The following is a 25,311-nucleotide window of genomic DNA, read 5'->3' as shown; positions in this document are numbered from 1 at the left end:
AACATTGAAAGTCTCCCCAAGTGCAGTCACAAAAAACATCAAGCGCTACAAAGAAACTGGCTCACATGCGGACCGCCCCAGGAAAGGAAGACCAAGAGTCACCTCTGCTGCGGAGGATAAGTTCATCCGAGTCACCAGCCTCAGAAATCGCAGGTTAACAGCAGCTCAGATCAGAGACCAGGTCAATGCCACCCAGAGTTCTAGCAGCAGACACCTCTCTAGAACAACTGTTAAGAGGAGACTGTGTGAATCAGGCCTTCATGGTAGAATATCTGCTAGGAAACCACTGCTAAGGACAGGCAACAAGCAGAAGAAACTTGTTTGGGCTAAAGAACACAAGGAATGGACATTTGACCAGCAATCTGTGCTTTGGTCTGATGAGTCCAAATTTAAGATCTTTGGTTCCAACCACCGTGTCTTTGTGCGACGCAGAAAAAGTGAACGGATGGACTCTACATGCCTGGTTCCCACCGTGAAGCATGGAGGAGGAGGTGTGATGGTGTGGGGGTGCTTTGCTGGTGACACTGTTGGGGATTTATTCAAAATTGAAGGCATACTGAACCAGCATGGCTACCACAGAATCTTGCAGCGGCATGCTATTCCATCCAGTTTGCGTTTAGTTGGACCATCATTTAATTTTCAACAGGACAATGACCCCAAACACACCTCCAGGCTGTGTAAGGGCTATTTGACCATGAAGGAGAGTGATGGGGTGCTGCGCCAGATGACCTGGCCTCCACAGTCACCGGACCTGAACCCAATCGAGATGGTTTGGGGTGAGCTGGACCGCAGAGTGAAGGCAAAAGGGCCAACAAGTGCTAAGCATCTCTGGGAACTCCTTCAAGACTGTTGGAAGACCATTTCAGGTGACTACCTCTTGAAGCTCATAAAGAGAATGCCAAGAGTGTGCAAAGCAGTAATCAAAGCAAAAGGTGGCTACTTTGAAGAACCTAGAATATTACATATTTTCTGTTGTTTCACACTTTTTTGTTATGTATATAATTCCACATGTGTTAATTCATAGTTTTGATGCCTTCAGTGTGAATCTTCATGAAAATAAAGAAAACTCTTTGAATGAGAAGGTGTGTCCAAACTTTTGGTCTGTACAGGTGGAGTGTCTATCTTTTTTTTAAATTAATTTACTATTTTTTTAAAGACACTTCATGTTTACTTCCTACTGTTCAGAATATTCTGGCCAGAAGTGGTCTTCTTGGAAGAATTGCGGCCAAAAAGCCATACTCTAGATGTGGAAACAAGGCCAGGCGACTCAACTATACACTAAAACATAAGAACTTGGGTGCATAAATATGGCAGCAGGTGCCCAGGACTAATGAGTCAAAGTTTGAAATATTTGTAATAGAATGTAGTTTTTTTTGCCAGAGTGCTGGTGAGTGGTACAACAATAAGTGTCCGCAGCCAACAGTGAAGCATGGTGGAGGTTCCTTGCAAGTTTGGGTCTGCGTTTCTGCACATGGAGTTGAAGATTTGGTCAGGATTAATGGTGTCATCAATACTGCGAAATACAGGCAGATACTTATAAATTATGCATTATCATTAGGGAGGTTCCTGACTGGCTCCAAACTTATTATGTAGCCGGACCACGGCCCCAAACATACAGTTAATGTCCTTAAGAACTGCCTTTAGTGTAAAGAAGAACAAGGAGTCATGTAAGTGCTGATATGGCCCCCAGAGCTCTGATTTCAACATTGAGTCTGTGTGGGATTACATGAAGAGACAGAAGGCTTTAAGCAAGCCTACATCCACAGAAAATCTGTTGTTAGTTCTCCAAAATGTTTAGTAAAAACAAGTGTACCTCTAGTAGTCTTGGTCTCTTTGAAGGATCCGAGGCTGCTACTGTAGAACATACAGTAGAACATACCTTAAGGGGACTTCAAATGTGTAAAAAAAAAAGTGTCTTTATAAATTAAATAAAAATAAGAAATATAAACGTTCAAACAACCACCCTTTCCCCATAATAAAGATCATTTGCATCCCAAAAGGCCCAAACTATTAAAATATAAATGTAATTTTCCAGTATGGTGAATGCCACAACTGTATAGAAACTGTATATGTCCGATTCGCCATAAGTTTATCTCTTTACCTCCCCACAAATTAAATAAAAAGTGATCAAAAAGGCTTACACACTCCAAAATGGTGTCATTGAAAACTACAGGTAACCCAGCAAAATATGAATCAATACACAGCTCCCAAAACACAAATTTAAAAAAAAGTTATGGGGGACAGAATATGGTGATGCAAGGAAAAACAAAATTCCCAAAGTTTTCAGATTTCTTTTTGGGGTATTAAAACACAAGAAAAGGAATATAAATGTGGTATCACTGTTATCACACTGACCCAGAGAATGAAGGGAACCTGTCACTTTTACTATATAGGGAACACCATAAAACAAAACCCATAAAACTGAAGTTGTTTTTCAGTTACACCCCATTCAATATAAAATGTTGCCATTAGAAAGTACAACTTCTTCCACAAAAACAAGCCCTCATACAGCTATGTGAATAGAAAAATAAAGAAAGTTATGGCTCCAGGAAGGTAGGGAGTGAAAAACAAAAATTGAAAATTGCTGCTTTAGTAAGGGGTTGTCCGGGAATAACTTTTTATCTAATGTGCACAGTCTACCTCCGTAAAGAGAGCATTCATACTTGCCTAATCAATGCAGCTCTGGTCCTCCGTGCTGGCTTCTGCGTGTTCAGCGATGATATGCCACTTGTGACCATGTCACTGCTGAAACTAATTACAATGCAATATCAGATGTAAACAGTTAAGGGCCAGAACTGCAGGGATTAAGTATGAATCTTCTCTTTACGGAGGCAGGCTGCATGCATAAGATAAAACGTCATTATTCCCAGAGAACCTCTTTAAAGGCTATGTACACCTCTGGAGTAAATTTTGTATGATGGCATTTTACTTATTTTTGGGTAAAAATCATATTTTCAATTGGCCGTTATTAAAAATATTGAGCTGTTTAGTCACAAATGGTTAATTGTTTTTATAACAGTGTGACATCTACTTTTTACTTACACTTTGTGCCAGTCATCTAATTAGTTCACAGTGGTCCTCAAATTCGCAGGTATGCACCCCTTTATTTAGCAAATCTATATTCCAGCAAGAAGGGATGCTTAAAAGTATAAAACAAAAAAGTTTTATTAATTATAGATTTGAAAATAAAAGAAGGGAGGGCAAAAAGCATAACGCACAGGGCAGGGGAAGAAGCCTATCAGAGATTCACCGTGTATATAGCATTGAGCTATTGTCTTAAATGATATAATGAACCATGCCACCTACAAGTTACACATGTGTGGTTTGCAACAACATAGCAATATGTATCCAAAAGGGGATACACACTGCTCAAACTCTCTCACTGGTGCCCCCAGCTGATTGGCAGCTATTGCAGACCACACACTAAAGAAAATAGAGCTGCCGGCTCAAAAAATGAATAATGCCCTGCTCTGAATATAGTTACAGACACCTGGTATGTCTGGCTCTATGCGTTTCTACACGAAGTGTCAACAGGAGCCCAACCTGTAACATCTTAACATCATTCCTAGAGTAGACTTAGAGCAATGTGCTGCAAAGATGCGTTCCCCCTCTCTCATGAGGGGCAGCGCTCCGGCACTGGGACGGCCATGAAGCGGCCGCCTATAGTGGAACTTTTTGTAGTCTATACCCCACCTACCTGGAGGAGACTAGAACTTTTTTGTTTTATGTTTTTAAGCATCCCTTCTTGCTGTAATATTGATTCAGTCATCTAATTACCCTTATTTGTAAACTACTAAGAGGTCATAAACACTTATTTAAAGAGGACCTTTCACTTGCATAAACTATGTGAACTGAGTATGCTGCCATATAGAGCGGCGCCCGGGGATCTCACTGCACTTACTATTATCCCCGGGCGCCGCTCCGTTCTCCCGTTATAGGCTCCGGTACCTTTGCTCCTTAAGTTATAGTAGGCGGGTCATCCCTTGTCCTGTGGGCGTCTCCTTCTCCTAGGCTGCAGCGCTGGCCAATCGCAGCGCACAGCTCACAGCCTGGGAGGTTTTTTTCTCCCAGGCTGTGAGCTGTGCGCCTACTATAACTTAAGGAGCAAAGGTACCGGAGCCTATAACGGAAGAACGGAGCGGCGCCCGGGGATAATAGTAAGTGCAGTGGGATCCCCGGGCGCGGCTCTATATGGCAGCATACTCAGTTCACATAGTTTATACAAGTGAAAGGTCCTCTTTAAGCCACATTCTTATCAGTAAGTGTTTATAAGTTTATAAGGTCTCAGAGCAGAGATAAGAAGTCCATCTGCTCCTCAGATGACGAAAATTACAAAAAATCCACAGGCAGCTAGAGCATATCCCCTCTGTACACAAAAAAGGATTCCATATTGTTAATAAAGACCAATTGAAAAAAAAATTAGCTCAAAATAAGTATAATGCAATAATTTTAAAAAATTGCCCCCAAAGGTGTACATAGCCTTTAAGGATCTCTGGTACTTTTATAGGAGTATTGATGGATTCCAATTGTTCTGGTTAGATATGAGCAAATTTCTCAAAAATTCGATTCAGCTGGTTCCCCGAATATTCAGAAAAAAATTGGTTTGATCCAAATGTATTCAAGTTAATAGTGGTGTAGAACACTGTGCCTCGCAGTAACATGCATAGGGAGTCTGCTGTGATAGTGAAACAATACTGTAGAATCACTGCTCGCTTCACTTATTTGGCCAGTTGCGGGGCCAAAACTGACCAAATAACTCAAGTGTGAACTCAGCCTTACAGGTCAATGTTAGCGCCAGGTATAAAGAACCATGCAGAGGCCCACGATCCTACTATAGTGTGAAAGAGCACACTCCTTTTACACCAATTCACTGATTCCACATAGATTTCTACAGAACCTGTTCTATTAAAAGCTTATACAAGTAAAGCCCTCCTGACAGAGTGGAGAGGGTGTCAGCAGTAAGTTTGTGTTGACGTCACTGATTATTTTGTCCTTCCTCTGATCCATCAGAACAATAACTCCCAGTAATCCATCAGTATTGCTAAAGCTTTAAAAAAAACAAAAATCAAAACAGAGATGACACGTGAATGGAATATTTGCATGTCTTCTATGTTTTGTAACCACTCCTGCTTTTGGCTACCAAATCATAAGCCAATTCTGATGTATGCCTTACAGCTGTTACATAGACAGGATCCATTGTGCATCTAATTTTTCCTTCCTTCTGACAGATCAGAAGAAGGGTCAAATAAATTATGTTAGCCAGGCCAAAAGTCAAAATAGTGGCCCAGTCATGAAGTGGCGAGGGTGTTAACAGCATGAGAAGTCCACAGAGTGGCCCTATGACATAGTGGAGAGGGGAATGCAGCATAAGGAGGCCACAGAGTGGCCCAATGACAGTGTGGAGGTGGCAGCAGCATCATCAGGAGGCCACAGAGTGGCACAATGACAGTGTGGAGGCAGCAGCAGCAGCATCAGGAGGCCAGAGTGGCAAGGTGACATAGTGTTGAGGTGGAAGCCCCATCAGGAGACCACAGAGTGGCGAGGTGACAACATGTGGAGGTGGCATCAACATCAGGAAACCACAGAGTGGCAAGGTGACATAGTGTGGAGGTGGCAGCATCATCAGGAGACCAAAGAGTGACCCGGTGACAGAGTGGGGAGGTGGGTGGCAATACCAGTACCAGCTGAAGATGGTGGGTGACAGAAGGAGCACTTGGCATCAGATTGGGTGGCAGCCTCAGAATAGTAGCTGAGGCAGGCAGCCAAAAAAAACCCTGTCTCTTTTGTCAAAGTGTTGGTGTGGTACCATTGATGATCTAGTCTGATGCATCAGGCATTGGTGGGTGGAAATCCAGGCTGATCCACACCTTATTCATCTTGACAAAGGTAAGTCTCTCCACATTTTGGGTGGACAAGCGAGTTCTTCTTGGGGTAGCTATGGCCCCTGCCGCACTAAACACCCGCTCTGATGCCACACTACTGGCCTGGCAGGACAGCTTTTCCCAGGCAAACTCTGCCAGTTGCGGCTGCCCTGTAGTCCAGCGGATCTTCAATGCCACCACCTGCTGGTTCAGGTTCTGCTCCAGGACTAGCTGCTGCTGGTTAGTAGTTTCTTCACTAGGTGGGTGAAGAAAGCTGCTCATCGGCGACTTTAGACTCAAGTTGCTGCTGATGGAGCTGGAACTTCTGCTACCCCCACCCTGCCACAGCAGCCCCAGTCAGACCTGCGAGAGGATGGATGATAGCACAGATATAGTCTCTATAGTAGTTCTGTTTGTCCTCCCTCTCAGCGGGTGTAAAAAAAGGCCCCCATTTTGGACCGGTAGCAAGGGTCCAACAAGGTGCAGAGTCAGAAGTCATCCCACTGCCGAATGGTGACAATTCGGCTGTCACTACGCAAGCAAGTGAGCATGCATCGGGCCATTTGTGCAAGTGACACAGAGGGACTCCCTGCTTCCACTGCATGTTGTCACGGTGTGTCTGGGTCCTCTGCCTTGACTTCCTTATCGCCCTGTTCCTCCTCTTCTTTCACCTATGTAGAAAAACCACCCATTTCGCTACACATTGCTTGTGCTACAATGTCCTCCTCCTCCATTTCAGCCCCCACAGGGCTCATAAGAGAGAGATCTAGGCACCACGTCTCCAGTTCCCTGACTGGCCAGATTTACAGTACCAGCATCTGTTCCAGGACATGAAGCAGTAGAATGATGTTGTTCATCCTGTAGTCTTGGCGACTGACAAATAAAGTGGCCTCCTCAAAGGGCCTGAGCAAATGGCAGGTGTCATGCATGAGCTGCCACTGGCTGACATCGAAGTTACACAGGGGAGTACTCCTGTCCGCTTGGATCATCATTTGGATTGGAAATCGTTTATGGCCTTTCTCTGTTTGTATAATCGATCCAACATATGGAGGGTGGAATTCCAACCGGTGGAAACGTCGCATATCCACCTATGTTGGGGGATGCCGTTCTGCCGCTACAGCTCAAGGAGGCTGTGCTTTGCGGTGTACGAGTGGCTGAAGTGCATGCAAAGTTTCCTGGCCATTTTTAGGATGTCTATCTAGGTGGTACTGCTTGACAACCAGATTGAACAAGTGTGCCATGCAGGGCGCATGGCTCAGCCCTCCTTGATGCAGCACCGACACCATGTTCTTCACGTTCTCAGTCACCATGGTTCGAAGTTTGAGTTGCCGTGGAGAAAGCCAGGATTTATTATCTGGATGAAGAACACAGCATAGTGTTACTCCTGTGTGACTCCATTCTCCCAGGCAAACTAGTTGCAGAACAGCGCGACACCTCCATGTCCTGCACATGTGGTATGCTGGAGGGGCACTCTGAATTGTCCCTGCAGTGGAGGCTGAGGACACAGTGGAGAAGGACATTGTCGCAGGACCAATGGCGTGAGAACGTGGAGGCCGAAGCGGCGTCACCTGGCATAGTTGCTGGTGTGGCTGTGCAGGAACCACATTCACCCAGTGGGCGGTAGTTACAGCTCCACACGTCAGCGCTGTCATGCACTTTGGCAGACACTGACAGGCTCAAGGACTGGCCCACCTTCTGTTCTACATACATGTGCAGGGATGGTATTGCCTTTTTGGCGAATAAATGACGGCTTGGACTCTCCACCTCGGCTCGGCACAAGCCATTAGTTCTCTGAAAGGTGCAGAGTCCACCACATGGAAAGGGAGGGACAGCAGCACCAGCAACTTGGCTAGGAGCGCATTCGGCTTCTGTGCCATTGGATGAGTGCACGTACTGTTGTCTCTTGGCAATCGCTTCGGTGATCGAATGCTGACAGAATGAGTGACGAGGTGTAGGAGGAGTAGGAGCATCAGGACCAGCAGATGATGGGAAGGACAGACCTCTCCTTTCGGCTGAGGTGGTGTAGCCTTGATTGCCTGAAATTGGGTGCGTGCCACTGGGTGATGCAGCAGTTGCTGCGGCAGGCTGGGCCACCACATTGGAGCCACGATTCTCCCAGGCCACTTTATGGTGACGCTGCATATGTTGAAGCAGGGCCGTGGTGCCAACATTGGCACCCTGGCCACGCTTCACCTTCTGCCCACAGATTCTACAAATGGACATGTTCATCTCCTCTGGCGGCTTAACAAAAAACTGCCACACTATCGAGTAGGTGATTTTACCCCCAACACTCCGCACTGACTGACTGCTACCGCCACTAAATCCGTGAACCCCTGCACTGCTTCTATCCGTGCAGGTTGGCTCCTGCGAAGCGGGTGGTCTATTCTGTGCACATTTGGCTCCTGACCTCCCACTGATGACTCCCGGCCATGCTAGCGACTTGTTGGCTCCGCTGCTGTCTCACTGGCAAGCTGCCACCCTCTTCTTCCGATGATGATGAAGCCACTTCGTCACCTGGCTCCCAAGTGCGATCAGTTACATCATTTGCATGTCACTGATGTCCTCCTCAACGGTCTCTAGGTCAGGAGCCTGACCGCTCGCAACACCAGCTCCATGCCAACTAAGGGTTATGTCTGACGAACTCGCCAACTATTGGCTGGGGGTGTCTGATGTCACTTGGGACGAAGTGGATGACCGGGTCAACCATTCAAGAACCTCTGGGTTGCTGGTCAAGACATGACCACTAGATGACACCGGGAGCTCAGTCCTCTCGCTGCAACCCCTGCTGCCACGCCCCCTTACTATGCTGCGACCTGTGCCTGCGCCAGAAACATTTAGGCCTCTGCCACTCCCCTGTGCAGGGCCTGGCACTTCTCTGTCTGACATACTGTTAGATCAAATAAAAAAAAATAGGAAATTAAAACACCCCAAAAAAGTCAGCAATTTCCTCACTTCACCACACAACGGCTAATACGCCCTTTTTTAGCCACTAATGCACGCCAAAGAAGGCTTTAGAACATATAACTGCACCAATGAATGGCCCTTACTTTTTTCCACTTATACACGTCAAAAAGGGCTTTAGAACATATAACTGCACTGCTGAACGGCAAATAATATATATTTTTTTGCCACTAATACACGTCAATAAGGCCTGTAATTTTCTCACTTCACCACACAATGGCACAATGGCAAATACTTTTTTGTGCCACTAATACACGCCAAAAAGGGCTTAAGAACATATAAGTGCATTGCTGAAGCCCTTACTTTTTTCACTTATACACGCCACAAAAGGCTTTAGAACATATAACTGCACCGCTGAACACCAAATAATATATATATTTTTTTGCAACTAATAGACGCCATAAAGGGTTGCAATGTTCTCACTTCACCACACAACGGCCAATAAGCCCTTTTTTCCACTAATACAAGCCAAAAAATGTTTTAGAACATATAACTGCATTGCACAAGGGCAAATAAGACATAAAATATATTTCCTTGTAATAAACCCTGTTAATGGTTGTATCAGACAGCACTTGCACCCCAATAACAAGAATGGTTTGCTTGTATTACAGAGCTGTATAATCACAATTTGGATCCCCAGTCAGTACAGCAAGGTGTAATAGTATTGTTCCTATTACCCAGGCTGTAAACTCCCCTACTGAACCCTGTTCTGCTCCAATACTGTGGAATGATTCCTCCCTATCCTTTCCCTGAACTTCTATACAGCAAAATAAAAGTGTGAAAGTTTTTTTCTACCACTGTCCCTAGCACCTGCTGACTTCTCTCCATGCACTAAGTACACTGGAAAATGGCAGAATCCAAGATGACTGAGTCTATTTATAGGCCTGTGACATCACATGACTGGCTGCTGATTGGCTGCATGCATGGCATTGGGGGTGATTCCTCGTTCCTAGAGTTCCTTGCTCCATGTCCTAATACATGCAGCTGCCATTTTAGTAAAAAAAATGTGATTCGTTACCATGAAACGTGAGGAAATTCAGATTCGGTGCAAATCGAATAATTCCTGAAATTCGGATTGAATTCCACTTCGTCAGCTTTGATTCGCTCATCTCTAGTTCTGGTGATATTTTGTTAAGATTATTTTCTAAGAAAGCATTTATTTAGTTTGTGTTGGCTGTTCTGATGCTACTTTATCTTTTAGGTTGTAAAGATGTTAGTAATAAGTTAGTTAGTGTGAATATTCGAATTGCGAATTTTAATCGTGAATATCGACACTTCGAGAATTTGCGAAGATTTAGACTGTAGTGCTATATATTCATATTCGCGAATATTCTAGATTTTTTTTTCATCTGAACCCATGATCCCTCCCTGCTTCTTGCTTGTGGGCCAATGAGAAGGCTGCAATGTCTTTGTCTGAACTTAGCAACATCCCTAGCAACCAATAGAAAAGTTGCCTACCCCTTACTATATAAAAACCTCCCCAGCAGCCATTTTCTGCAGTTTTTTGCAGCTCTGAGAGAGACAGCAGTGTCATTGCTATGCTCTGTGCTTTGCTGAGTCATTACATTAGATAGTTAGTTAGCTTATATATATATAATACAGATAGTTAGTGGAAGGTAGTGTAGGTTAGATCGTGATATAGTGTAGCTGATATGTTCCAGTGTTGGGTAGTGTGATAGGTTCTGCTTTCCATACATACATGCTACAGACATAGTACTGTGATGTCACAAGTTCACAACAATACTTAGTGCACCAATCAGTAATATGCAGTCAGACCTGCTAAAATGTGAAGTTGCACGTATTGCGCCAAAATATGTGCATCATTACTTGCCGATTTGCACAATCGCCAATATATTGGAGCACTCTATCTGCATATAAAGCTATTGTAATGTTCTGCCTTGCCGAACATTTTCTCCAGTCTCAGGAAACTTCTAGCAGCTTGAAAAATGTAGCAACAGTGACCCACGCCTGTATTGTGAGTGCAATACACGCATATTACATTGCTGGCTTTCGCAATCAAGAAAATAATGGTGAATTTGCGAATTTATGATGAATATTCACCAAAATATTCGCGAAATATTGAGTTTGAATATTGCCCCTGCCGCTCATCACTATTAGTAATAGGCTTTGAATATGGGAGAGTTTTCCAGGGATGCTCTATGACCTGTTTTAGAGAAGGAAGACCGACACTCGCGTAGATATTCTTAATGCAATTTATTCAGTCACATATATTTATAGCATAGTGACGCGTTTCAGCACACACTCGTGCTTTCTTCAGACTGCATGATACATCCTATCATTGTGTCTTTTATACAATCAAGTAACAAACAAAAGGAACTGACATCATAATGTGGGGCTCCTCCCACCTGGGGGCCGATACAGATCATATGGTGTAGATACTATAGAACATAGGAAACAATGTAGAGCGGTCAAAAATCTGGTCCGCTGAAAACAAAACATAAATTAGAATATGAGTATAGTTATTATGCAAACATCAAATAAGAGCTAGATAAAGCCAGAAATATTATAGTCACGGTTTAGTCCTCTTGGTTCCACCGTTTGTAACCGGTGGATCCAATACGCTTCTCTCTTTAGAAGCAATTTGTTTCTATCACCCCCGCGGCGGGGTAATGGTACATTTTCTATGACCTGAAATCGCAACTGGGATATTGCATGTCGTTTCTCATGGAAATGATGAGGTAAAGGGAGCAGTAAATTCTCAGTGCGGATAGTGGATTTATGCTTGCTTAATCTATCTTTTATCCGCATTGAGGTTTCCCCTACATAGAGTAAACCACAGGGACATTTGAGAATGTATATAACATTTTTGCTGTCACATGTGAACATACCCTTGATTGGAATTTGTTCGCCAGAATGAGGATGAGTAAAAGTGGTGCCTCTAATGACGCTGGAACAATTATTACAATTTAGACACGGAAATGTGCCCTGACGTGGCGTGGTCAGTGTAGTTTGTCTCAGGTTTAGTCTATTAGTGCCTATGTCGGCTCGAATAATTTTATCACGAATATTTTCCGCTCTTTTGAAGCACATCATTGGTGGATTTTGAAATGCCTCTATCTGGGGGTATGATCTCAAAACTATATGCCAGTGCTTGTTGATAATGCCTCTGATTTTTTTCTGTCCATGGGTGATATTTCACCACTAATGGAATACGTGAAGGTTTAATGATTTTCTGTCCCTGTGGTTTATCTAATTTTTTCTTTTGAGTTTCTAATAAATGTTTGGGGTAGCCTCTATTGAGGAATTTACTCGTCATTTCCTTCATCCTGATTTGACACGTGTCAGGATCAGTAACAATCTTTTTCACCCGTTGGTATTGTGAAAACGGGATAGCTTTCTTGATTGCTGGGGGATGACTGCTAGTAAAGGTAAGTAAACTATTATGATCAGTTTCTTTAATGAATAAATCAGTATATACTGTGCCGTCATCATTGCGTATCACCCATGTATCAAGAAAGGAAATTTTGTAATGATCAAAGTGCATGGTGAACTGTAGTTCACTCCAAATGGAATTAAGATAACAATTGAATTCCGTGAGGGATCGAACGTCGCCTTGCCACACGCAAAACACGTCATCAATAAATCGACGCCAAAGTATACAATGTTTCAAATATAATGGATTAGAATAGACAAATTCACTTTCAAATGATGACATGTAACTATTTGCGTACGGCGGTGCGAAGTTCGATCCCATCGCGGTCCCACGGGACTGTTGAAAAAACGTATCTTGAAATAAAAAGTAATTTTTTTCTAACACCAGCTTTAAAAGTGTCAGAAAAAAATCCTTTTGGGATATCGTGTAGTCACTCTTATTTAACAATCTAGATGCTGCTTCCAGTCCTTTTTCATGAGTAATGGAGGTATAGAGGCTGCATACATCGAACGTAACGAGTATGCAGTCTCCATCCATTTTAAGGGGGCGGATTTCACTCAAGAAATGTCCTGTGTCACGTATATAGGAAGGTGATTGTACGGTCAAAGGTGTAAAGACTTTTTCCAGGAAAATAGCTGGAGGAGAGAGGATCGAATCAGAGGAGGCCACTATAGGGCGTCCAGGTGGTCTTGTCATGGATTTATGAATTTTAGGAAGGGTGTAAAACACCGGCGTAATTGGGTGCTGATTTATTAAAAATTCACCTAATTTAGTATCAATGATGCCATCCTCTCTAGCTTCCATAACTATTCTCTGCAATGCATCTTTAATCGAATATACTGGGTCTGACTGTAGAATCTTATATGTGTCAGTATCATTTAATTGACGTAGTATTGTAGTATTCCCTGTCGAGAATCACAAGAGCGCCCCCCCCCCCCTTGTCTGCTGGTTTGAATATGAGAGATTTGTCTTCTAATATAGAGTTCAGTGCATGTTTCTCTTCAGATGTTAAATTGTGTCTTATATGTAGATTGCCTTGTCTACAAAGTTGCAATAAAGAGTTAACATCCCGCTGAACTAAATTAGCTAAAGTTTCTACTGGATGGTATGTTTTAGGTGGTGTAAAATGACTTTTTAATCTTAATGCGAATTGTCTCAATGTTAATTGATCAGACTGTTCTTCAAAACCAACACAGTTATCATCAATATTATTGACATTGTCGATCTTACTAAAATGTGCTTTAAAGGGACACTGACAGGCCCAATAACCATAATTAGCTGTACATATGCATGCACAGGTCTTCTAATGTGCATTAAAAACATATAAGTATCCCCCCTGCCCACATTATGAATACAGTAAACTCACGTTTTATAACCTGAAGTAATCGCTGTTCTTTCTGCCCAAGGGGCGGGGTTTCAGCTCCACTTGTGCCCAGCCAGCATCAGTGGAGCTGAAACCCCGCCCCTTGGGCAGAAAGAAAGGCGATTACTTCAGGTTATAAAACATGAGTTTACTGTATTCATAATGTGGACAGGGGGATACTTATATGTTTTTAATGCACATTAGAAGACCTGTGCATGGATATGTACAGCTAATTATGGTTATTGGGCCTGTCAGTGTCCCTTTAAGGCGTACATTGCGGAAAAGGTGACAAAAATTGGCTTTTTCTTACACCGTTTTCTTTTTTTTTTTTTTTTTTTTTTTTGTGGTGTTCACCTGAGGGGTCATGTGATATTTTTATAGAGCAGGTTATTACGGATGCGGCCATACCTAATATGTATACTTTTTTCATGTACTTAAGTTTTACACAATAACAGCTTTTTTAAAACAAAAAAAATGTTTTAGTGTCTCCGTATTCTGAGCCATAGTTTTTTTTATTTTTTGGGCGATTGTCCCTAATTTTTACCAATTCTTTTTTACTTTATTTGGGGAAAATTTATTTTTTATTTTTACTTGAAACTTTTAAAAAAAATTGGGGGGGAAACTTAATTTTTTCAACTTTTTTTTCACTTTATTTTTTGTCCCACTTTGGGACTTCAACTTTTGGTGGTCTAATCCCCTTTACAATGCATTACTTCTGTATTGGAATGCAATAGCTGTATGAGTAATACAGTGTGTATTACTCATACAGCTTCCGGCATCTGAGATCCAGGGGGCTTTATCTCACAGGCTTGTCACCAGAAGGCATCGCGCTGCCTTCCATGCTATCAGGTCCCCCTACAGCCGCACGGGGACCCGATGGCACCACCGCCGCAACCTGTAAAAGCGCAAACCGCAGGTCTGAATTGATTCAGACCTGCGGTTTGCGTCGATCGCCGATACGGGGCCGTTGATGATTTGAGCAGGCACCTTGTTCTGATCACCACCCGCCGGGCGGCGGTGATTGGAACTACACATAGCGTAACTCGGTGCTTCTCAATTATTTTCTGTCATGCCCCCCCAGGAAGAAGAAAACATTTCGCACCCCCCGCGCGACTGTAAATAGTATCATTTGTCTATAAAATTGTTATAAGTACATCTCTTTGATCCAGGGTACTGCCTTCTAGTTCGTATACTTTTTCCTCCTCCATCCCCTGGTTACTATTTCTTTTCCCCTTTTCAGTTATATTATCAGATTTTGTGTTTGTCCTACCTCCTCTCCTTGAGCCCTGCTCTTTATGTTCTTTCTGTGCTTCAGCTCTTGTTTTCCCACCTGGTGATGCTGCAGATGTATCTTTGCGACTCTGCCTTGATGACATGCCGGCGTCCTGCTCTTTCTCCTCTGTGAGTGGCACTAGGAACCGGCGTATTGATTCCTGTATGTCTCCACGGGTCCTCTGCATGTGTCACGTGGTCCTCCGCGTCGGGCTGCTACTGGGGCTGCGTTGGGACAATCTCCAGTGATCGCGCTGCGCTGCTCCCTCTCTCCAGCCGTAGAGTTGCTAGGCAACAGACGCCGTGTGGGACGCCGCTTGCGAGTGAGTCGGATAATCCGATCTGGACATCCAATATGACAGTGTTTGCCGAGGTCAAACGAGCCCCCCTTTACGGAGCCCCAGGGGGGGGCGCGCCCCAATATTTAAGAAGCACTGGCGTAACGGTACGTCATGTGTCCTTAAGTACCGGGACATCATGCCGTTCTGGTACGTCATGTGTCCGGAACAGGTTAAGGGTACTTTCACACTTGCGTTGTTGGATTCTGACAGGCAATTCCGTTGCCGGAACGGCCTGCCGGATCCGGAAATCCGTATGCAAACAGATAGCATTTGTTTCCGTCTCCGGATGCGGATCCGACTGACACACCGGATCCATTATTTATTTTTTCCGCATTTTTAAAGGTCTGTGCATGCGCAGTCCGGGAGACCTGATGTTGTTTTCCGGAACAGTTGGTACCGGATCCAGCATTAATACATTTCAATGTAAATTAATGCAGGCATTCCGGCAATTGTTCCGGAATTTTGGCCGGAGAAAATACCGCAGCATGCTGCTGTATTTTCTCTGCCGAAATACCGTAAGAGGGACTTAACTGAAGACATCCTGATGCATACTGAACGGAATTCAGAATGCATTCGGATAAAACTGAAGTATTTTTTTCCGGTATTGAGCCCCTGTTATAGAACTTAATACCAGAAAACGTTAACGCTAGTGTGAAAGTACCCAAACCTCACTTGTCTGAATGAGCACTAACTCTTACTAGGTGCATGGCAACCTGTACTCTGTGACCACTGTGTAGTTTTACTATTTTCATGTCATGTCATGAGTGGATTGTAGAATGGCTTGTTGTGCGACATGCAGAGAAAGTAAATCTGGCAAGCATGGTTCTCCACAGAATCTGATTCAATGTGCCCAATCTATACTGAGCTCATATTTGGTTACCTTTGGCAAAAGTAGTTTAGTGAGCTGTTGAATGTAAGAGCATGGACCCAAACCAAATACTGTCTAAGGGATTCCTCTGAGCATAATAATAATTCTCCTGTCCTATGTATTGTACTGAACAAGGACTTTTTATCTTTTGTGCCACCCCTATCTCCTCATAGATTGTTAGATCTTGTGCACTAGAGCCTCACTGTATTATATGAAGTGTTAATTAAATTGGTACTATGTAATGACTGATTTTGTTTGTGCATGTACCCTGTCAAGTGTTGTGGGATATGTTGGTGCTATATAAATAAAGATTCTTATGTTCTATCTACATGGTCCATATTGGACAAATTATTGGCCGATTTGGCTTTCAGTACGCTCTATATGCTGACGATACCCATTTATATAAGGGTAAGCCATGCCCACTGCGGTAGCGAATGGGAGCACAATTTTACCACAAAATTGTACAGCCGTTGGCTGATGCTGGTGGGCATGGCTTTGCTTAATGTAACCAGCCTCACCATTGGGCCATACCTCTAAATTTTTCCTTTAAATCTCCCCTACTTAGAAAAAAATGATTTCCTGTCATCATGTCCTCTCTCTATCAACTGAGCTTCTTGTGTTCCAAGATCTGTTACTTAAACGTATAAGTCAGTTTTACTGTGTTCTACTACCATGACTCCTAGAGTGCACGTCTCCTATATTGGAGTTATGTTTGTCTAAGATCTGTCTTTGATTCAGTTGCTTGCTCATGTCATCTGCACCTCAAAAACATCTCCATCCTTTTCTTACTGTGAAGATGGAAAAAAATCATGATGTTGCTCTTTATTATTTTAACCCTGGGCAATCAGTTTTGACTATCCACAGTTTTAACCCCTTAAGGACATAGGGCGTACCGGTACGCCCTATTTCCCGAGTCCTTAAGGACCAAGGGCGTACCGGTACGTCCTAACTTAAAATCTTAATTCCGGCGCCGCTGGGGTTAATCGGAACGGGATTTCGGCTGAAATCATTCAGCCGGCATCCCGTAACAACGCAGGGGGGGGTCATTTGACCCCCCCGTATCGGCGATCGCAGAAAACCGCAGGTCAATTCAGACCTGCGGTTTGCTGCGCTTTTTGCCGTTTCTGATCCCCGCGGTCCCTGACCGCGGGGATCAGAAACTTCAGAGTGCCCGAAATCAATATTGTTAACCCCCCCCTGCACCCCTGCACGATTTGATGGCGGCGGGTGGTGCAGGGGGGGTGTCGCATGCAGTGGGGGCGTTGCGGGAGGCGGGCGGTGCGGCAGGCGGGATCGCGATCCCCCGCCCGCCTCCCATTGCATAATCGTTGGTGTACAGTGGGTATACCAGGGTGCCAGCACATTGCTGGCACCCTGGTATAAACGGCTGACATCGTTGATGCGATGTCAGCCGTTTAACCCTTTCCATACAGCGGTCCGTACGGACCGCTGTATGGAAAAGGTTAACAGTAAGAGGGAGCTCCCTCCCTCTCCGATCGGGGGGCTGCTGTGCCTTTGCAGCCCCCCGATGGGAGAAGGAGAGAGCCCCCAGACAGCCCCCCCAGAACCCCGTCCTTACCCTTCCCCGTCTGCGAAGTTCTGACCATAACTGAGCAGACGGGGAAGGTTCCCATGGCAACAGGACGCCTGATCAGGCGTCCTGCTGTCCATGGTGCTGAACAGATCTGTGCTGAAAGCATAGACCTGTTCAGTGTAAGTAAAATACAGTGCAGAAACCAATATAGGTTCTGTTCTGTATTTTACAGACATCAGACCCACTGGATCTTCAAGAACCAAGTGGGTCTGGGTCAAAAAAATCAAATAAAAAGTGAAAAAAGTTAAGATAAAAAAAAAAAACATTTATCACTGAATAAAAAATAAAATACACTACACATATTAGGTATCGCCGCGTCCGTAACGACCTGATCTATAAAATGGTCATGTTACTTTCCCCGCACAGTGAACGCCATAAAAATAAAAAAATAAAAACTATGAGAAAATTGAAATTTTGCCCACCTTACTTCCCAAAAAAGGTAATAAAAGTGATCAAAAAAGTCGCATGTACGCCAAAATAGTACCAATCAAACCGTCATCTCATCGCGCAAAAAATGAGACCCTACTCAAGATAATCGCCCAAAAACTGAAAAAACTATGGCTCTTAGACTATGGAAACACTAAAACATGATTTTTTTTGGTTTCAAAAATAAAATCATTGTGTAAAATGTACATAAATAAAAATAAAGTATACATATTAGGTATCGCCGCGTCCGTATCGACCGGCTCTATATAAATATCACATGACCTAACCCCTCAGGTGACCACCGTAAAAAAAAAAAAAAAAAAAACTGTGTAAAAAAAGCAATTTTTTGCCATCTTACGTCACAAAAAGTGTAATAGCAAGCGATCAAAAAGTCATATGCACCCCAAAATAGTGCCAATCAAACTGTCATCTCACCCCGCAAAAAATTAGACCCTACTCAAGATAATCACCCAAAAACTGAAAAAACTATGGCTCTTAGACTATGGAGACACTAAACAATTTTTTGGTTTTCAAAATGAAGTTATTGTATAAAACTTACATAAATAAAAAAAATTGTATACATATTAGGTATCGCCGCGTCCGTGACAACCTGCTCTATAAAATTACCACGTGATCTAACCTGTCAGATGAATGTTGTAAATAACAAAAAAAAAAACATGCCAAAAAAGCTATTTCTTGTTACCTTGCCGCACAAAAAGTGTAATATAGAGCAACCAAAAATCATATGTACCCTAAACTAGTACCAACAATACTGCCACCCTATTCCGTACTTTCTAAAATGGGGTCACTTTTTTTGGAGTTTCTACTCTAGGGGTGCATCAGGGGGGCTTCAAATGGGACATGGTGTCAAAAAACCAGTCCAGCAAAATCTGCCTTCCAAAAACCGTATGGCATTCCTTTTCTTCTGCACCCTGCCGTGTGCCCGTACAGTAGTTTAGGACCACATATGGGGTGTTTCTGTAAACTACAGAATCAGGGCCATAAATAATGAGTTTTGTTTGGCTGTTAACCCTTGCTTTGTTACAGGAAAAAAAATATTAAAATGGAAAATCTGCCAAAAAAGTGAAATTTTGAAATTGTATCTCTATTTTCCATTGAATCTTGTGCAACACCTAAAGGGTTAACAAAGTTTGTAAAATCAGTTTTGAATACCTTGAGGGGTGTACTTTCTTAGATGGGGTCACTTTTATGGAGTTTCTACTCTAGGGGGGCATCAGGGGGGCTCCAAATGGGACATGGTGTCAAAAAACCAGTCCAGCAAAATCTGCCTTCCAAAAACCGTATGGCATTCCTTTCCTTCTGCGCCCTGCCGTGTGCCCGTACAGTAGTTTACGACCACATATGGGGTGTTTCTGTAAACTACAGAATCAGGGCCATAAATAATGAGTTTTGTTTGGCTGTTAACCCTTGCTTTGTAAAAATATTAAAATGGAAAATCTGCCAAAAAAGTGAAATTTTGAAATTGTATCTCTATTTTCCATTGAATCTTGTGCAACACCTAAAGGGTTAACAAAGTTTGTAAAATCAGTTTTGAATACCTTGAGGGGTGTAGTTTCTTAGATGGGGTCACTTTTATGGAGTTTCTACTCTAGGGGTGCATCAGGGGGGCTTCAAATGGGACATGGTGTCAAAAAAACTGTCCAGCACAATCTGGCTTCCAAAAACCATACGGCGCACCTTTCACTCTACGCCCCGCTGTGTGGCCGTACAGTAGTTTATGGCCACATATGGGGTGTTTCTGTAAACAGTAGAGTCAGGGCAATAAAGATACAGTCTTGTTTGGCTGTTAACCCTTGCTTTGTTAGTGGAAAAAATGGGTTAAAATGGAAAATTAGGCAAAAAAATGAAATTCTCAAATTTCATCCCCATTTGCCAATAACTCTTGTGCAACACCTAAAGGGTTAACGGAGTTTGTAAAATCAGTTTTGAATACCTTGAGGGGTGTAGTTTCTTAGATGGGGTCACTTTTATGGAGTTTCTACTCTAGGGGTGCATCAGGGGGCTTCAAATGGGTCATGGTGTCAAAAAAACTGTCCAGCAAAATCTGGCTTCCAAAAACCATACGGCGCACCTTTCACTCTACGCCCCGCTGTGTGGCCGTACAGTAGTTTATGGCCACATATGGGGTGTTTCTGTAAACAGCAGAGTCAGGGCAATAAAGATACAGTCTTGTTTGGCTGTTAACCCTTGCTTTGTTAGTGGAAAAAATGGGTTAAAATGGAAAATTAGGCAAAAAAATGAAACTCTCAAATTTCATCCCCATTTGCCAATAACTCTTGTGCAACACCTAAAGGGTTAACGGAGTTTGTAAAATCAGTTTTGAATACCTTGAGGGGTGTAGTTTATAGAATGGGGTCATTTTTGGGCGGTTTCTATTATGTAAGCCTCGCAAAGTGACTTCAGAGCTGTAGTGGTCCCTAAAAATTGGGTTTTTGTAAATTTCTGAAAAATTTCAAGATTTGCTTCTAAACTTCTAAGCCTTGTAACATCCCCAAAAAATAAAATATCATTCCCAAAATAATTCAAACATGAAGTAGACATATGGGGAATGTTAAGTCATCACAATTTTTTGGGGTATTACTATGTATTACAGAAGTAGAGAAACTGAAACTTTGAAATTTGCTAATTTTTCCAAATTTTTGGTAAATTAGGTATTTTATTATGCAAAAAAATTAATTTTTTTGACTTTTTTTTACTAGTATCATGAAGTACAATATGTGACGAAAAAACAATCTCAGAATGGCCTGGATAAGTCAAAGCGTTTTAAAGTTATCACCACTTAAAGTGACACTGGTCAGATTTGCAAAAAATGGCCTGGTCCTTAAGGTGAAAATGAGCCCGGTCCTTAAGGGGTTAAGCATGCCCTAAAAACACTTTTTACGGCAGGCCTATCACATTCTCAGATTCCTTTCATTTTTACTTTCCCCTTATACGTTATTCTCCACAAGCCTTTCCCTGCATTTAGTAGTATCCCATACACTCCATGCACCCTAGTGTGCTAAAAGGGGCTGCTTTCTTTAAGAAGCAGTGCCACGCCAGTCTGCAGGTCTACAGCTTGTGCACAGGTGTAGTACTGTCCAAAAAATGGATTGGTCACTCTTATATGGAAATATAGGATGTTTTATTCAATGCACATGTTAAAAATAAATATAAAATTATTAAAAAATACACATAAAACAAACGTTTTATATATCTATCTATCTATTCTTCTATCATATATAGATTTATTTGAAAAACCAACAGTTTTTTAAATTGTGTGGTATAAAGGTACTGCAGCTTTAAGAACGATGCTTTTGGTGTCTATTATCTATATCCACCCAGACTAATACGGTCTTGGGTGTAAAAGATTGGTGTAAAAGCGTACCACTGAGGAAGGGGAAGTGTTCTCCCCGAAACGCGTCTGGCATCATCCCCTTGGACGAATACCCCACTTCTCTTACAAAGTGCACTACAAGAAAGAGGAACCTCCGGAATATAACATAGGAAGCGTCACAATACGTCATCTACCTGCGCAGAGAGAGAGGTTTGCGATCTTCATATTGAATTCGCACCATCTGCGGGAGGCACGTGGGACGCGAGCGGCTCCACAGCCGGGACGCCGGCTGATTAAACGGAGCGAAAGGCTCAGAACGAAGTCCCGTTTCACTTGACGGCGCAAACAAAGGTAAGCCCACACAGTGGGTCCAACGATTAAAAACTCTTAAATACCTACCATATGGACTGTCACTGAGCTCTAAAGGATTACCTTGCATCACGGCTATATATCATTATACCACCTGAGTCGGATGCAACATAACATTAGCCTTTGAAAGTGGAAATATTTCTGTCCTGATAGAGACGCTGCGACAGAAACGAACCATACTGGTTACTTTAAGGTACTTCTTACCTCTGTTGCAACTTATTGAAACATTGGGAGGCACAGTGGAAGTAAACCGACGGAATTCACCATTGATTTTAAAATAAGTTGCAATCCTTCCAAAACACAGACCTGGGACATATCTTTGTCAAATGTGAGAAAAGACATATTATCTAGAGACAGATTTATCATATGACAGTGGTCTTGATACGATTGAATTGCATTATATTGGATGTTATATCATTTTTTATCAATTTATATTTTTTTCAAATTTGAGAATTGGATGGATGCTGCTGGTGCCTGTTGACCAACCAATCTTTTACACCCAAGACCGTATTAGTCTGGGTGGATATAGATAATAGACACCAAAAGCATCGTTCTTAAAGCTGCAGTACCTTTATACCACACAATTTAAAAAACTGTTGGTTTTTCAAATAAATCTATATATGATAGAAGAATAGATAGATAGATATATAAAACGTTTGTTTTATGTATATTTTTTATGTGTATTTTTTATAATTTTATATTTATTTTTAACATGTGCATTGAATGAAACATCCTATATTTCCATATAAGAGTGACCAATCCATTTTTTGGACATATCTATTTGAAACTTTTTTTGAGGGGTGACTCAAATACACGGTTTGGAGCACCTGCCCTGAGGGAAACCTAGGTGAGCGGATCCCCCCTTTTTTCTTTTTATAACAGGTGTAGTACTGTTTTGATAGAAATGTGCCTTATCCTGGACAACGCCTTCAACATCTGTGCATACACAAATACTGGCTGGGTGACTGGCTCATGCAGATTTGTTACTGGTGCAGTATTCACACTTTTAGATTTTTCTTTTTTTTACAGGACCTTGATTCTGAAATAAAACGAGGGCTAATGAAACAAAAACTTACTTTAGATAAACAAGAGTAAGTATGTATTTGAATTACAAATGTTTTAGAGTGCATGTCTACAACATTTTATACCTTTTGAATACCTTCTATACTGAATGAACATACATAACGTTTTAAAAAATACGCATTGGAAAAATGCCAATTAAAACCTGACAAAATATTTAACAAAAGGTGTGGCTGAATCCAGCTTAAACCCCAGTCCTTACTGTTTCATATACAATGTAAAGAGTTTTCTGAGATTTTAATACTGATGAGCTATCCTCCGAATAGGTCATCAGTATCTTATCTTATCAGTAGGGGTCTAACACCCTTGGTATCGCACTCAACTCCATTAACTTGAATGGGGCTGAGTTGCTCCTAGGCCACTTGATACAAGTGTACGTGTTGTCAATCGACCTAGGAAAAGCTGAGAGAAAGCCATGGTGCCCACAGGAGCGCTGCTGCCTTCTCAAATAGCTGATCTGCGGGGGTCCTAGGTGCTGGAAGGATAGGTCATCAGTATAAAAATCTCGGAAAATCCCTTTACCCCACCACATTAGTGAAGCATGCTTATCTTGTATGCTGGAAAAAACTGCTGATGTACATGCTAAATATATCTATAGGGCTCCATTCACTCAACGAAGGCAACAAAGTGTACTTTTGGCCCCCTTTAGACAGTTCCGCATTTGATATAGAGCAAAATAGGTGTGGGATACCATACTAAAGTATGCTATTCCATACAATAGTATACAATTAAGCAAATAATATACCTTAGTTTACATGAGAATGGTTTAAAATGATGGTGGAACATTTCTTTAGTATATGATGACCTCTGCACATTTGCTGTTTTTTCTGAAATATAGAAATGAGAAGAGCATTTTTTTTAAACAGTGTTCTCTTTTGTTTCAGAGAGATTAAGATCCTGATGGAGTTCTTCTTAAACCCACCAGATTTATGAAGCAAGCTACCATATAAATGTTTACATCGACATGTAGTGGATGAATGAGTTTATCGTTTGTCCCATTTGTGTAATATTCTATTGCTTACAAGGTCTATGGAAAACAGAGGTTATGTTGTTGATTTTCAAAACAGTCATTTCCTTAAACCATGGTTCATTTTATTTTTATAGTGATTCTTCCAGTCAGAGAAAATCTGGGTCTGTTGCAGCTTGGCCACTATAGTTGTGAATGATTGTATTAAAGGGGTTTTCCAGTCTTGCGCAATTTCGGGTGAATCGAATTTTGCCCCCACGGAGGCAATACATTTTAATGCTGTACAGAGACAGGTTTCGTACAGCATTAAAACAAAGTGTTTGAACAAATTGACTTCGGGCCTATTCATTACACAGTGTATGGAGATGCATAATATCATTCCGGTGCTGGAATTGTGAAGACAACTGATCTACAGGAGTCGGACCACCCACTATTTTGATATTGATCACCTATAGTAAGGATAGGACATCAATAAGGAAGTATAAAAACAAATTTCAGAAATCTGGTAGCATTATCGCACACTAGAGCCTCTTGATGTTGTAGAAATCATAGCAGCTGCTACATACAGCCTTAGCATTTCTCCAGTGGGATCTGGGCAACATTTTAACACAAGTTAAGTAGGTTACTGGTGGCTCACCTGACCAATACAATGTGCAGGTGCTCTAGGTTTGGCTGATTCACCCAATCAGAAGAGGTTAGATATACATTTTGAATATAATAAACCAGCACTCTTCACCTGGTCAACATGCAGAGAGCAATAATTATTGCTCTCTGCGTGTTGACCAGGTGAAGAGTGCCGGTTTATTTTATTCAAATTTTAACACAATAAGGCTTTGTTCACATCAGCGTTCAGCCTTTCCATTCTCCTACTCAGTTATAGGGACAGGAAAAATGAAAAGGACAGATTCGGCACATAACTGAGCCGAACGGGGCCTACGGACCCCATAGACTATAATGGGGTCCGTTAGATTTCCGCCCAGAGGAAGAATTTTGAAGCGGAGATAAAAAAAATCCTGCATGCACTTTTGTCTCCTCTCCAAAATCATCTTCTAAGCGTAAACCTAACGGACCCCATTAGAGTCTATGGGGGTCTCCCTAGGCTCCGTTCGGCTCAGTTATGTGCAGAATCCGTCCTTTCCGTTTTTCCTGTCCCAATAACGGAGTAGGAGAACGGAAAGGCTGAACGCTGATGTGAACAGCAGCAGGTAGGCAGAGATAGTTGGGAGCTCATGGATATTCAGGACTCATCATTATCAGCTGGAGCTTTTCAATACAAGATGTTGGCAGATTGACTGGGTCAATTAAAGAAAGTGACCCTGCATTTTGCTAAGAGAATCAGTCACTTATTTATGTTGCCCTTAGTTAGGAAACCATAAAACTGGTGACAGGTTTCCTTTAAATCCCAGTCCAATTTTTGATTATGTGTCACTTTATGTGGTTATAACTTTGGTTGTAAATTTTTGTTTTATTGAGAAATATAA

General features: G+C 42.3%; 1 protein-coding gene across 1 annotated transcript in view; it reads left to right on the top strand.

Moving 5' to 3' along the window:
- Window positions 1-24,519, top strand: part of C4H6orf118 (chromosome 4 C6orf118 homolog) — a 157,955-nt gene extending 133,436 nt beyond the window's left edge. The window contains exons 9-10 of the mRNA XM_044292222.1: window positions 22,813-22,874; window positions 23,748-24,519. Of these exons, the coding sequence (XP_044148157.1) occupies window positions 22,813-22,874; window positions 23,748-23,796 (111 nt within the window). The 3' untranslated portion in view covers window positions 23,797-24,519. The remainder of the gene's footprint in view (window positions 1-22,812; window positions 22,875-23,747) is intronic.
- Window positions 24,520-25,311: the final 792 nt, after the last annotated feature.

Source organism: Bufo gargarizans, chromosome 4, assembly GCF_014858855.1.
Source record: "Bufo gargarizans isolate SCDJY-AF-19 chromosome 4, ASM1485885v1, whole genome shotgun sequence".
Lineage (NCBI taxonomy): Eukaryota > Metazoa > Chordata > Amphibia > Anura > Bufonidae > Bufo > Bufo gargarizans.
The sequence above is the reverse complement of the archived record's forward strand: the minus strand, read 5'-3'. Positions and strand labels throughout refer to the sequence as shown.